At 36.9% G+C, this 13,790-nt stretch overlaps 1 protein-coding gene across 1 annotated transcript in view; it reads right to left on the minus strand.

Annotated features, from left to right (window-relative positions):
- Positions 1-13,790, minus strand: part of LOC127619103 (nucleolar protein 4-like) — a 136,769-nt gene that overhangs the window by 105,141 nt on the left and 17,838 nt on the right. The window contains exon 2 of the mRNA XM_052091859.1: positions 852-1,007. Coding sequence (XP_051947819.1) covers positions 852-1,007 — 156 coding nt within the window. The remainder of the gene's footprint in view (positions 1-851; positions 1,008-13,790) is intronic.

Consider the following 13,790-nt stretch of genomic DNA (forward strand, 5'->3'; position numbering starts at 1 on the left):
ACAAACAAACAAACAAAAAGAAACACGTTTTTAATTTTAACTGATCAACATAAGGACAGACAGAAAAGAACATATAATCGAAAGACTAAACTAACAAGCAAATGAACAAACAAAAGAAATAAACAAAAAGAAGTCAACAAAAATAAAAGAATGAACAAGCAAACAAAGAAAAAAAGAAACGATTGAAAGAAAAACTAACAAACGATAAAGGAAGAAAAGAAACAAACAAAGAGAAAACAATTGAAAGAAAAATAAAGAAAAAAGAAAGGATACAAAACAAACAAACAAAAAGAAAACAATTGAAAGAAAAATAAAGAAAAAAGAAAGGATACAAAACAAAGGGAATGAAACAAACAAACAATCAAACAAAAATATTAAATTATTATTCAAAAATTATTAATAAACCAATAAACAGGAAAAAAGAATATGAAACAATGAAAGAAAGAGTGCATGTGTAGTGTATGTGTGTGTGTGTGTGTGTGTGTTACAATAAGCATACAGCCTACAGCTTTCATTTATTGGGTAATGTGGTGCATTCAGACTGAATCACCCAAAAATCACAGAAGCAAGAATTTCTGTCCCACAAATCACACAATGACAACAACAACACAGCAGGAGCGCAGCACACACCATAGGCGACATGCTTCTTTTCATAAAAATCACAGGGGAAATAGATCAGTCTGTCAACGTAAAGGAGACTTTAAGTGACAGACAGAAATAGGCAGTAGCAAAGGGGGTGGTCACATAGGGTGTTCCATTTTAACTGTAAAAGACCATAAATATATTTTCATGTCTGATCAGAAGTAAGAAAATGAGAGAAAGAGAACTTAGAAGTTCCTCTCTTTACTCACCGCTTTATACGTTTTCTTCTGCCCGGCATGTTTGGGTGCTTTAGCCGGGTCGGAGCTGATCTCCACATGCATGGCATAGATGATGTCATAGAAGTCCTCCACCACAGCGACTCTCTTCAGGGAGCAGCTATCCTGCCCTGAACCCCCGTCCACACACTGCAATCAGACAAAGTCAAGGAAATTCACTTTAGCTTAAACATCACGGCTGTAAAACAACTGCGTGCACAGACCTCAGCAGGGGCGGAAAGATATACAAAACAAAAGTATACTAAAACTATTTGATGAGTACTACTAAAACATACTAATTTTAAACAACTTTTACAGTATTTAAATATTTTTCATTTATTATATAAATACTCGAATTTATATAATTAATATCATATAATTTACAATTCATGAATATAATTCATCACCTACAACATCCTACTCTATTATCTTTCAATTTTGAAAAATGTACTATAGTATTACAATGTTTTTTAGACATGGTCCATATCTTGTTTTTTATATGTACCACATTAAAACCATACCATAAAACATGGTATATGAATATGGTAATCACTATCATCCAGTACCCTGGCATTACTAATGTAACATTACAGTCCTTTCTCTTAGGGCTTATCTTTTCTTGTCTAATCACTACTTGTACTTTCTCTCTCATCTCTGCTGCTTCCACTCTGATATCATCATTCTCAACTGACACATTCACTTTATTTCTTTTCACATTAAAATAATTATATTTTACTACTCTGTAATTTATTATTAGGACTGTAATATCCCTTGTAACCATACTGTTGCGGAACCATGCATCAGTGATGTATCAGATACATACAATGGTACTCAACTGATTACCACATTCATATACCATGATATTGTGCGCCTAATATTATGTACAGTAATGCCACTTCCACTCAAAGGAAATCTCACATAGACACATACTTACTGTTAGTATGCCATTTTTATTCAATTCTTTTCTTTTAATTATTTATTTCTGTTTACGTCCAGAAGGGCACCTTTAGATTTTAGAATGAAAGGGGTGTGGGCTCAAGCCCCTGATGTATTGTGATCGATCTATCTGTCTGTCTGTCTGTCTGTCTATCTATCTATCTGTTGTGTACAGATATACTTACTGAGCACTTTATTAGGAACATTAGGTCCTAATATAATGCCTGGCTTGGTCTTCTGCTTCCTCCTCAAGATTTGAGGTGTTGTGCATTCTGAGATGTTATTCTGCTCACTACAGTTGTACAGAGTGGTTATCTGAGTTACTGTAGTCTTTCTGTCAGCTTGAACCAGTCTGGCCATTCTCCGTTGACCTCTCTCATCAACAAGACGTTTCCGTCCACAGAACTGCCGCTCACTGGATGTTTTTTGTTTTTGGCACCATTCTGAGTAAATTCTAGAGACTGTTGTGTGTGAAAATCCCAGGAGATCAGTAGTTACAGAAATACTCAAACCAGCCCATCTGGCACCAACATTCATGTCACAAATCACTGATCACATTTTTCTCCCATTCTGATGGTTGATGTGAACTTTAACTGAAGCTCCTGATAGGGTTACACGACAGACCGGTGCTACGGTAGTATCGCAACACTAAAGCTTCAAAATACTGGTTGTGCCACAGTATTTTTTTTAAACGATAGTAGCGTTAATACTATAGTACTGTAAGATATGTTGTACAGTATATGTGCGGTAGTAAGTATTATTTTTGCTAAAACCTTCATTTAATTCAGACCTACATTACTGGTAAAATGTTTTGAAACACTTACTCGTTCTTGATAATATATTTTTTTTACACATTTTAGAATGTAAAGTCATCAAAACTATGGAATAACATAAATTAAACTATGGAAATTATGTTGTGACTAAATAAAATCCAAAATAATTAAAAACTGTGTTATATTTTAGCATCTTCAGTGTTGTCACCCTTTGCCTAGAATTTGCAGAAATGTACTCTTGACATTTTCTCAACCAACTTCTTGAGGAATCACCCTGTGATCCTTTTTAAACAGTATTGAAGGCGTTCCCATCTATGTTGGGCACTTATTGGCCTCTCTTCTTTATTTGGTCCAAGTCATCAATTTCAAAAACATTTGTATTTATTTTAGTTTTAAAATTAAATAAATTAATATGGTGGCACAATTATAATTTTGTCTACAAAACTAATTTCAAGCATTTAAGCACATGCCTTCAGATCAAAAGATTTTTAAGATCATGGGACACATTTCAGTCAAGTGTTTCAAAAGTTTTGACAGGTAGTGTATAAAAAAAAATTGTCTTTGAGAGGTGTCCCCTTCACGCAGTGCCCTTTCAGAGCGCACGCAACATGCGGTTTAGAATTTGCCCCCTTTATGGTATTGTTTATTTTTCAATGAGTGGTTTTCCCATGCTTCACACACATGTCAGAATCCCAGCGTGTTAATTTGGCTGTCGTGTCTCAACACACAATTCAAGCAGCAAGATTTGGAATTATTATGGGTTTTGGCTGATGAGACCAGAAAAACCCATCGGCTGTGAATGTCTACAGAGATTTCAAGTCAAAAGGGGGAAACAACAGCAACCTTATTAAACACCTTTGGACACAAATCTTACTGCCTCTGCAGAATACACAGGGGTTAGTGTTACTTCATTTATTCTAAATGATTTATCTTAACATTTACAGATTTACCGTTCTTCTAAACAATCGAACGATGCACTTGTTTAATTTTTTTACATGTACAAATGCATGATGGCAGTAACTTCGCTAAGCTCGCACTTATGATTAGATCACATCCCTGAGCTGTGTGATCGAACCAGTGTGTGTGTGTAATCTGCACTTGTGCTGCTGTTTACCAGGAGAGAGTGGTTATAATTATGAAACAGATGCTCAAAAAAAGTATTTTCAACATAACAATATCTTTATTTTTATGTTACCAACATTCAAATTATCACAGAAATAATGGAATAAAAGTTTAAAGACATTGATGTTTGAACTGGCTGTTTAGATGCAGCGAAGATTTTATTTTAATGTAATTTTTTTACTTCATCCAAGAATGTATTAGACAACAAATTAGTCCATTTGAGCCTTCTTCCTGTACATCCATCAGTTATTTTCACCACTTCCAGAGCAACAAGTGGAATTTCTAAGAACCACCTTTGCCATGACAAACTGTGTAAGAATTAACACACTATCGTGTGGTATCATGATCCTTTACCTGGTATAGTATCATAAGTCATGATTATCGTATCGCAACAACCCTAGCTCCTGACCCATATCTGCATAATGTTATGTATTGCACTGCTGCTACATGTTTGGCTGATTAGATAATCACATGAATGTAGGTGTAAATGTGTTCCTACTAAAGTGCTGATTATATATAATGTTGTGATTTTGATATACAGTATGACACATGTTGTGAATTCTACAGAAACAAGAAAAGCCCTGAATCTCAGTTGGACCTTTAAGAGCATTGAATCTAGAATTCTGTGGAGAATTTTCACCTCTCCCACAAGAAGATCAGAGGTGGAGTGCCTCATCGGTAAAGCGGATAGGATCACAGCATGGCTTACAGAATAGACTCTAAAATAAGGACAATATACAGTATTTCTGATCAGTTATTGAGTGTTGTGGCACCCAAAATAGTGAACATCAACTAAGATTTATTAACTAAAAAAGACTGGCTGTACCATGTTTCAGTGGTGGTATCAGATTACAATACCATGGCATTTCATATACAAAATGAATATGGTAATCATTCTGTTTTACTGATTTACTTGAATTTGGTAAACAAACAAAATTGTTCTTTGAGGTACTTCAAAAACTGCCATGGTATTAACATCATGGTTTTCCAAGGTATAATGTTATAGTAATACTGGTACTTTTTGTGAATGGAAATTACTTTGAATAATTGTAGACATGCCTTGCAGACATTTGTTGTGCCAAGGTGCACAACATTAGGTTTAATAGAGCTTTAAGCGTGTTTGGGGATCCAGCTTCCTGCTCCCACTGGATAGCCAACCTTGTTACCACTGTAACCACTTGGCCCCTTGGGTAGGTGTGCAGGGCTGAAGGGTCATGTGACATGCATAAAGCCTCAGAGTCAAAGTTGGAGTCGTAGCGGCCAACAAGCAAGCTAACCATGCTTATCCACATATGTTAACCAAGCTTATCCACATATGTTAGAGCTCTGTTAGAGCTCTCTGCTGCTCCATGCTATGCCTGCATCAAATGCAGAGATGTTCTCCTCCAGCCTTGGTCCTTCACCTCCATCACATTCCCCACTCAGACACTTCCCACTTGCCGCTACAGGGCCACAGGGGTTAGTGTTACTTAATTTAATCTAAATGCTTTATCTTAACATTTACAGATTTACCGTTCTTCTAAAAAAAAATCGAACGATGCACTTGTTTAATTTTTTTTCCAAGTACAAATGCATGACTTCGCAGTAACTTCGCTAAGCTCGCACTTATGATTAGATCATGTCCCTGAGCCGTGTGATCAAACCGGTGTGTAAAAGCAAATTGGATTACCAAAAGCACAACTGGAGATTCTCACTATCTACATCAGAGTGTGTTGCAGCAAAAATATTCTCAAAAGTTGGTCACTTGATGGAGCATCACTTTTGCAAACCCTTGCATTTTTTTTTCTATACGTATTTGCAGACTGATCTCGGAGTGAATTCAAAAAGAATAGGTTGAGGTTTCTTCAGCCAAACTCGGTATGTTATTACCTAAATTTGAAGCGGTGCCCCCAGTGGCCAAAGCAGGAAGTGTTTTTGAATTGCGTCCACCGAGAGGCACCAAAAGCGAATTGTACAGTGAGTTGTTTTAAGCTCTGAAGGAAGTAATACGGTGAAAAGGAATGTATTTCATTACCCAAAACTAAACCTAATGGTTAGTGAATAAAATAAATTATGTTAGAGGGAATATGGAACCTCCAAATCGCGGGCGTCACTTATTATGCAAACATAATTACTTCCTGGTTTTAACGCGGGAGTTAAACCCCAGTCTCCCACTTGAACGAACAGCATGATAGTGATGTGATGTTTTACACTTTTATTTGATAAAATATTAGGGCTGGGGAATAAAAATGTATTCTGTTACAAATCGCGATTCTTGAGCCAAACAATTTTAAAAGTCTCCCTAGTGACATTTTTTTTTTATTTAATAAAAAATACACGTTGTTCTTAATGCACCAGTGATTAATAGATAAATATAGGATGCTATATTTGTGCAGAGTTACACGTAACAGATTTTCTCTCTTAGACGTTTTTGTCTGCTACAGCCATCAAAGCGCCGTTTGTTTACTGTCGGACATGAAAATGCTGTGATCAATGTTCCTGTTATTATTCATAATCCAAAAGTTAATTTGAGAGATGTTGTGGAGAGTATTTGTCAGAAGTTATTCTTCAGATTCTGTCTGACACTGTTTTAATAAATAGTTTTGATGCCGTAAACTATGTTGCGCCCCTGCAATATTTATAATCTAACAGCCAGGGAATTCATGCACTGTGGCAGGTGATTTCGCACATTTAACGGCCACTGTCAACAAAAAACTGCCACTAGACACAAAGTCGAGTGCTTGAGGAAACACACCTGATTTTATTTTGAAGAAAACCTTAAAAGGAATGTCGTCGATGCGCGTCTGATTTGCATTCGTGCTCGGAAGTTAATTTGTGCTTTGGCGCCAACACGCGCAGCGCTACCGTGTCTCGTGGAACATGTGCAAATTATGAGTTCTCATTTTCTGTCAGTCATCTGGGAGCAGTTTGTAAAGAATAGTGCTGTCTATGAGAACGCTGCATAGGATCTCAGACTATCTCGGGATGCATATACAAATAACATGCAATGACATCGGGACTACAGGGGAATTGTCATGTGTCATAATTCAGAACAGCCCCAGCAACAGTTCTTGAACAAGTTTACTCTTTAGCCTCCATTTGTATGTTGCAAAATTATCATTATGATAATAGTAATAGCCTATAGTAATAAAGTTATATTTTATATTCTAAAATATCAAAATTAGTTTGCCAAGTTAAAATTATATATCATATAGCCTAGCCTATATTTATTTGTTGAATACAAATGGATAAAATGCAGCCTAATGCATGGGTTCCTTGGCACTAACTAGTCGCCTAGCTGACAGTTTTACATTGGTAGTTTTGCACATCCTTTGGCCACATTATTAATACCATTAATTAAACCATATTAAATAGAGCCTATTATGCTTGTTGGGATTTTATCTTTTCTTTAGTGTGTAATATAGCTGTTTGTGCATGTAAAAGGTCTGCAAAGTTTCAAAGCACAAAGTCCAAGCAAAACGTCCTCCCAAAGACAACACTGCTCAAGAACTACAAGAAACGGCTGGATTGTCATTCAGCCATTTCTTCTGTGAAGTATCTATGCCACTATGTAACACATTTGCATAATGCCCGCCATGTTACTTTGGGCTGTCCTCAAACAAACGTAGTTCTAGTAGAGGCCAGGATGAGTTGAGTTAGTGTTGTCGCCATGTCAAGAAGATGCTATTTTCTTCACTGCAAAAGCAAAACCTCTTTGTTTGGACATCCAAAGGCAGATGAATTGAAGCATCAGTGGTTCAAATTTGTTTTAATTATTTAGCAGTACAACCTTAACTGATGCCGGATTTTCAAGACAGTTACTCCTGAAAGATGGTTCAGTTCCCACTTTGTTGGGACAATCTGGCGCTTCATGATCACAACCTTTAAGTATGTTTGATTCATTGTGGATTTATCTGCAACCGAGAGTTCAAATGCTGAGTTTTGTATTGTAGTTACGGTGTACACCCAGTGCACAGCTGCAGGCCTCTGCTAACCTGTTAGCTAATATTATTGTGCTGAAATAGTTTTGCTAATCAACTGCAGGCCCACTTTTACCTACAGTTGCGTAGAATTATGCAGACTGTTCATGTGATCACGTGTGGAGATGGATTTATTTTTACAAACGGTCATTTTACATCTTGCAATGTAATGTTATTGTTTTGGTAAGGGTTTACTATTCAGCTGTAGGCCAGCTTTTACCTAAAACTGTGTAACAAAATGGTCGATCTCAAGAGTCTTATATAATTATATAATTACAAACTGAAATATTACAGCCGCTATCCATGGTAGTCAATGGCTAACTTGCTCACTAATAGGGAGTAAGCCTCTGTTCTCTGCTCAAATCTTGGCAAAAAAAGTTCTGCTACACCCATTCCAGCAAAAGATGATTAACTTAGATGTACTACGTGTCTTTAACTTGAAGCTTTGTTAGGTTAACAATAAAAGTGTACTTGTAAGAAAGCTACTAAATTAAAATTTACCACTGTTAAACATCCTGCTCAAGTCGTGCTTGCGAAGGTGGTTTGGGTTGATCAGCTTGTTCTTCCAAACTTTCATTATTTAATTCATTTTCGGACTCTGGCTCAAACTGGTATGGCAAAAACCGACCACACTGTTACCATAGTTACAGTAGTGTTTACAGAGCTGTCCAGGAAGACTTGGGAGCTGAAACTCGGTTATGGTAAGGGGCATTACATTTCCGACACACGCTCTACGCAGTTGACCAATCACAACAGACTAGGCTAGCTGACCAATCAGAGTAGACTGGGCTTTTTGGAAAGGGGGCTTTAAAGAGACAGGAGGTAAATCAAATAGTTTGAGCCAGAGGATGAAGTGGCGAGAAGAAATGTACAGTATGAGAAAAATCATGTGTTTTTTTGAACATTAAAGCATGTAAACCTATTCAAGGAGACCCCCAAAATAAAACGATGAACCTGTAAATTAGCATAATATGGGCTCTTTAAAGAGTGGAAAGTTTTTTTTAATCTTTTTATAAAGTTTATATATCAAAACATTGTTTAAGTATTGACTACAAACATAAGGGTTGGCTTTTTTGGAGAGTTTCTCCACAACGTTCTTTACGTTGTGTTGTTGTTTTTGTGGTGGAATATTCGCTACACAGAATGGAGTCAAAACAAGAAATAACATGTTTTTTTATATTCAGATGAAGATAGAATAAGGATAATTATCCCTTCTATTTTTTAAGAAAATAGACAGATGTTTTCCTCATCAGATGTTGTAAATTAATTTGAAGTACCTACTTAAAAGTAATCTATATGCTACTACACTCTCAGATTATTTGAGAAATGGTTTGATCCCTTGAAGGCTCCGTATCAAGAAGTTCCCAGCATATGGTAGACAAAATAGAACACATTTTAGAGATAAGAGGGAAGCATTTCTGAACAAATGTTCTTTTGACTTTATACTGCTTCTAATAGTGGAATTTAAATAAGACATTCAGACTGTTCAAGCTCAAATTGCTGAAGTTACAAGATATACCAAGACATGCAGAGATGATGCAAAGATGAGAGAACTAAAGTAAAACTGATGAAATTTAAAAGAGATGAAAAAGACCATAAAGAAGGTAGACTCTATGCATGGCACTAGTCAAACCAACACTCGTCCCACATGACTTCAAGGAAAGTTTCCTTCAGCCTTACTAGTATTGAGAATGAGGGTTTCTCTAAAAACAACTAACATTAAAAAAATTTATCACTCAGAGGGGTAACACACAGATAGATCAAAAGAGAGTGAAGAGGAATATGAAGAGAGAAGAATGAGGGAGCCAAGATCACCCTTATACACAGAGCAGGAATAGACTGAAACTGTGATTCACATCTCCAATGAGCATCTTTCAAAGAACTGTGTAAAAGTCTTATCCAAAGGGTTGTATTTTGCCCCAACATACATGAATTTGCAATCTGATACAAAATTGACCTTTTCCGCTTTTATAGAAATGTGCATTTGAAAGCATAGTATATATCAAATCCTTGTCTAGATCACAATACATCAATACACAATACAGCATGTCTCTACTATACCAGGTTGTATTTTTAAACCCAAATCTACTTCTTGTCCTATGGTTCAAAATGCTACTTTAAGGAGCTTTTCAAGTAGAATAATAGGACGTGTCAAAAGATTCATTCATCTAAAAAGGAAAATGAGGCTCTTACATCTTTGATGAGAAATTATTAAATTGTTTTACAAACACCAGATAAAGGAGGTGCAATAGTAATCTGTTGTAAAATCAAACACATGAGTGCAAGAGATGAGAAGGATAGAACTGTTGAAAAGGAAAATCAGAGCCAAAAAACTCTATTAAAGTGCATTTTGAAACAAAATATAGCACAATTGCAGAAAAAGATGAGTGATGAGTTTTTGAGAGAGACCTTCTCAGACTCTTTATTGTTAAGTTTTAAGAAAAGTACTACTTTAAGTGACAGATTACTTTTAAATGCTATAAATTTTAGTATTGTGAGAATGTAGGGTAAGGAAAACTTTTCTAGATGCAATATCAGAAAAGGTTTATACTATAAAACATTTTATTAATTGTAGAATGACTCGTGTTATCTATAGATCGGAGTGTCCACAATGTAGTCTTTCTTTGTTCTGGCTGAGCATAAATATGCCATTGGGAGGGATAATGAAGAGTATCCTATGGTTAAACATTTTAAATCTATGCACACCTGTAATCCATCTACTCTTAAAATACAAAGAATTGATCATGTTTATATTTCAACAGAAAACAAAAACTTAATCAAAAATATACTTTTTGTATATAAAAGTGAAATGCTATGAAATATCATGGATTAAATGAGGACTAAGATTTTAGTCCATATCTATACATTTTCTTTGATATTTAGATTTTCAGAATTATATCCAGATTTCTCCAGATTACTAGTGTAGGTGTTGTTGTTCTATTATTTTATTATTTCCTCATTAAAAGTTTTACTCATAAATAAATAAATAGAAGAAGACAGCAGTCATATCAGTAACCTTATAAAAGGTTATTTATTCAGGATTACATTAATCATTAATCTGACTGTGAATAGTGATTGTCTACTCTGGCATCTTTATCTGAAAACTATTGTGTTTGAATGATGCTGCATCTACACCCCTAGTTGTCAGGCAGTGTAAGTCCAAGACAACATGAACAAAAACTTACAGAGTGCACCTTTAAGCTCAATTTCCATGAAATTGTAGACTATGGAAACAAGTAGTTATTGGCGAATATGGAACACTAGGGTTATCAAGGTAATAATGTGACTTACTAGATGAGTGTTATTCTCTCCTGTGAAGTTTGTTTGTGTGACTCCCATGCCGAAATGCATAGTTTTTTTTAATTATTGCTTTAGCCATGTGAAAAAGACTTTTTAATTTATTAAGAGTGATATGGTTAGTTAGTTTTTTCTAGCAAAAAGATTCAGATTTAAATGTATATTTTTTTTTTAGTTTTTAGTTTTTTTGTATATACTGTTAATTAAACTCATCATTGCTGCATTTCTTAAGAAATGTTAGGGGAAGCCGTGCGTCCCGTGTAGAGATATATTCCTTGCAAAATATTAGCGTTCATTTGTTCTATAGGGATACCAATTAATTAATTATATATTTATCACAACATGGTCAATAAGCTGAGAGAAAATACTCTTGCTGTCATGTTCCTTTACTGGATTCATCACATTTACGTAGGCGAAAAAACTGTAAGTTCATTATGATTGCCACTAGGGGGCGAATTGTCACAGTCATATCTGTAAGTTGCAGACAGTGAAAAGGCAGCTAAACTCATAATCCACCTGCAATTAATCATGTTTAAAGTCTTATCCATGTGACGCAAAGGCAAGAATAGTTATATGATAAACATCGGCACAGAATTACAGATGGTGGCACAGGGTGTGTTCTGACAATCCGCAAGCCGCTGCAGTTATGTGACACACTCACACGTTTACTGCTGGATTCCAGTCCACTACATTAACTTCAGGAGATAGGACACGTGTGCCAGGCTTGGCCAATGTGTGTGTGTTTATTAGAGATGCTGCTGTAGCATGATGCTTGCCCAGCCTTCACAACCCCCACCCCCTTTTCCCAGCGTTGCAGGGCACATCAGCGGCCTGGGATGATAGTGTGTGTGACAGCCGCAGCTCAACTACGCTTGCCAATGTGGGACACAGGAGGGAGTGGGGCAGCACAGCACCTTCAGGCACAGCAGACAGGACACTCTCTCTCACATACACATGCACACGTGCTCATACAGGGTGCACCTCAAGGCAAACCCCACCCCAATGCACTGGGTCAAAGTCACGGAACCCTGAGAGGGTAAACCCAGACTGTCCTGCTTTGTGGCTTGCTCCCACGCACACTCACAGTCCAACATTTGCATTTTCTTTGTGCCACTGCAACATGGCATCTTGTGCACACTGTTCTGGAGAGATTACTGTACATGCATGAGCTCAACAAACATGCATTGTGAATGAAAGGCCAAGAACAGATTTTTTTGATTTCTTTAAATTAGGTGCACATTTATTGCACCAAAACATTTAGAAATCACAGCCCGAGACCTGTAAAATGGTAGGGAGATATCAAGGTACGTCTGAATTCAATGTTTGTGTAACATCCCTTCTATTGAGATACAAGAGTGTGGGTCCGGATGTAAAAACCCCACTTAATTTTTTCCATAGGGGAATTGATTACTAACGGTAAATTATCAAACTTAAAATAAAAAGTTTGTTAATTGAAAGTATATGCTTCCTTTGAAACAATTAGCACACATTATTTCATATTTTTGTTTACATATTTTATAACAAAATGTGTTTATGAACAGAATGTCTGGTGAAGAACTACACTACCCGTGAATCCTGGAGAGAAATAATCAAGCAATCTGAGAATCACGACCAAAAGAAGCATGCCAAAAGAGCTCTGCAACAACCGCCCACTCTAATGATGCTCTGTCAATTATACTGTTTAACTACTTTTTATACTTGTATATATTCGTATATCTGCTGTTCATCTCAACATCTACTGAGAAATAAGCATTGAATTATTTAAATATTTGCTTGATTACGGCCCTGCAACGTCAAAGCGCAGTTATTGCACAGACATTAAAAAGAGAAAATTTAGGGGGCCTGTGTAACTCAACGAGGAAAGACGCTGACTACCACCCCTGGAGTCACAAGTTCGAATCCAGGGCATGCTGAGTGACTCAAGCCAGGTCTACTAAGCAACCAAATTGACCCGGTTGCTAGGGAGGTTAGAGTAGCATGGGCTAACCTACTCGTAGTTACTATAATGTGGTTCGCTCACGGTGGGCCACCTGGTGAATTGTGCATGGATGCTGCAGAGAATAGTGTGAAGCCTCCACGCGTGCTATGTTTCCACGGTAACAACCTCAACAAGCCACATGATAAGATGCATGGATTGATGGTCTTAGACGGGGAGGCAACTGAGTTTCGTCCTCCGCCACCCGGATTGAGGCGAGTCACTACACCACCACGAGGACTTAGAGCGCATTGGAAACTGGGCGTTTCAAATTGGGGACAATTTCTTTTTTATAAAAATGAGAAAATTGGCTTCAAAGTTTGAAGTGTGAATTTTGTAGTTACTGCATTTACACTCTAGTCTGAAAGCCACAATTTTGAGAAAATGGTAATTACTGCTCTTAAATTTTGCATAGCAGTAATAATTGGTTCTAGATCATTAGATGTGATGTTACGGTTCCTTGGAAGGCTGTCTGAAACCAGTTTCCTTCAAAGATGCTTCGTACAAAAACACTGCCTGACAAGTCATTGACTGACTGGACAGCAAAGCAGATACCTTCGTTGTCGGACTCAGCCAAAGACTGCCTGATTTGCCAAAAACACATATGGAGTAGCTGAAAAATTTACAGAATCATTTCTTTTTTCTTTAGTCTCCCTCAATCCCTCCTGCTATACCTCCCTCATTCCCTCCATTTCTCACATTCCCCCCCTCTACGAGCAGCCAGCACCTATCATCTAGCACCTCAATGTTTTTCCCTTACTCTAACTCTCCTTTGCTCTTCCAGACCCTCGTTCCCTTCAGCAGCACCAGATAATTACGGTTTTCTCCCTTTCCCTTTTAATCTCTCTCTCTCTCTCTCTCTCTCTCTCTC

Source organism: Xyrauchen texanus, chromosome 25, assembly GCF_025860055.1.
Source record: "Xyrauchen texanus isolate HMW12.3.18 chromosome 25, RBS_HiC_50CHRs, whole genome shotgun sequence".
In the NCBI taxonomy this organism is placed as follows: Eukaryota; Metazoa; Chordata; class Actinopteri; order Cypriniformes; family Catostomidae; genus Xyrauchen; species Xyrauchen texanus.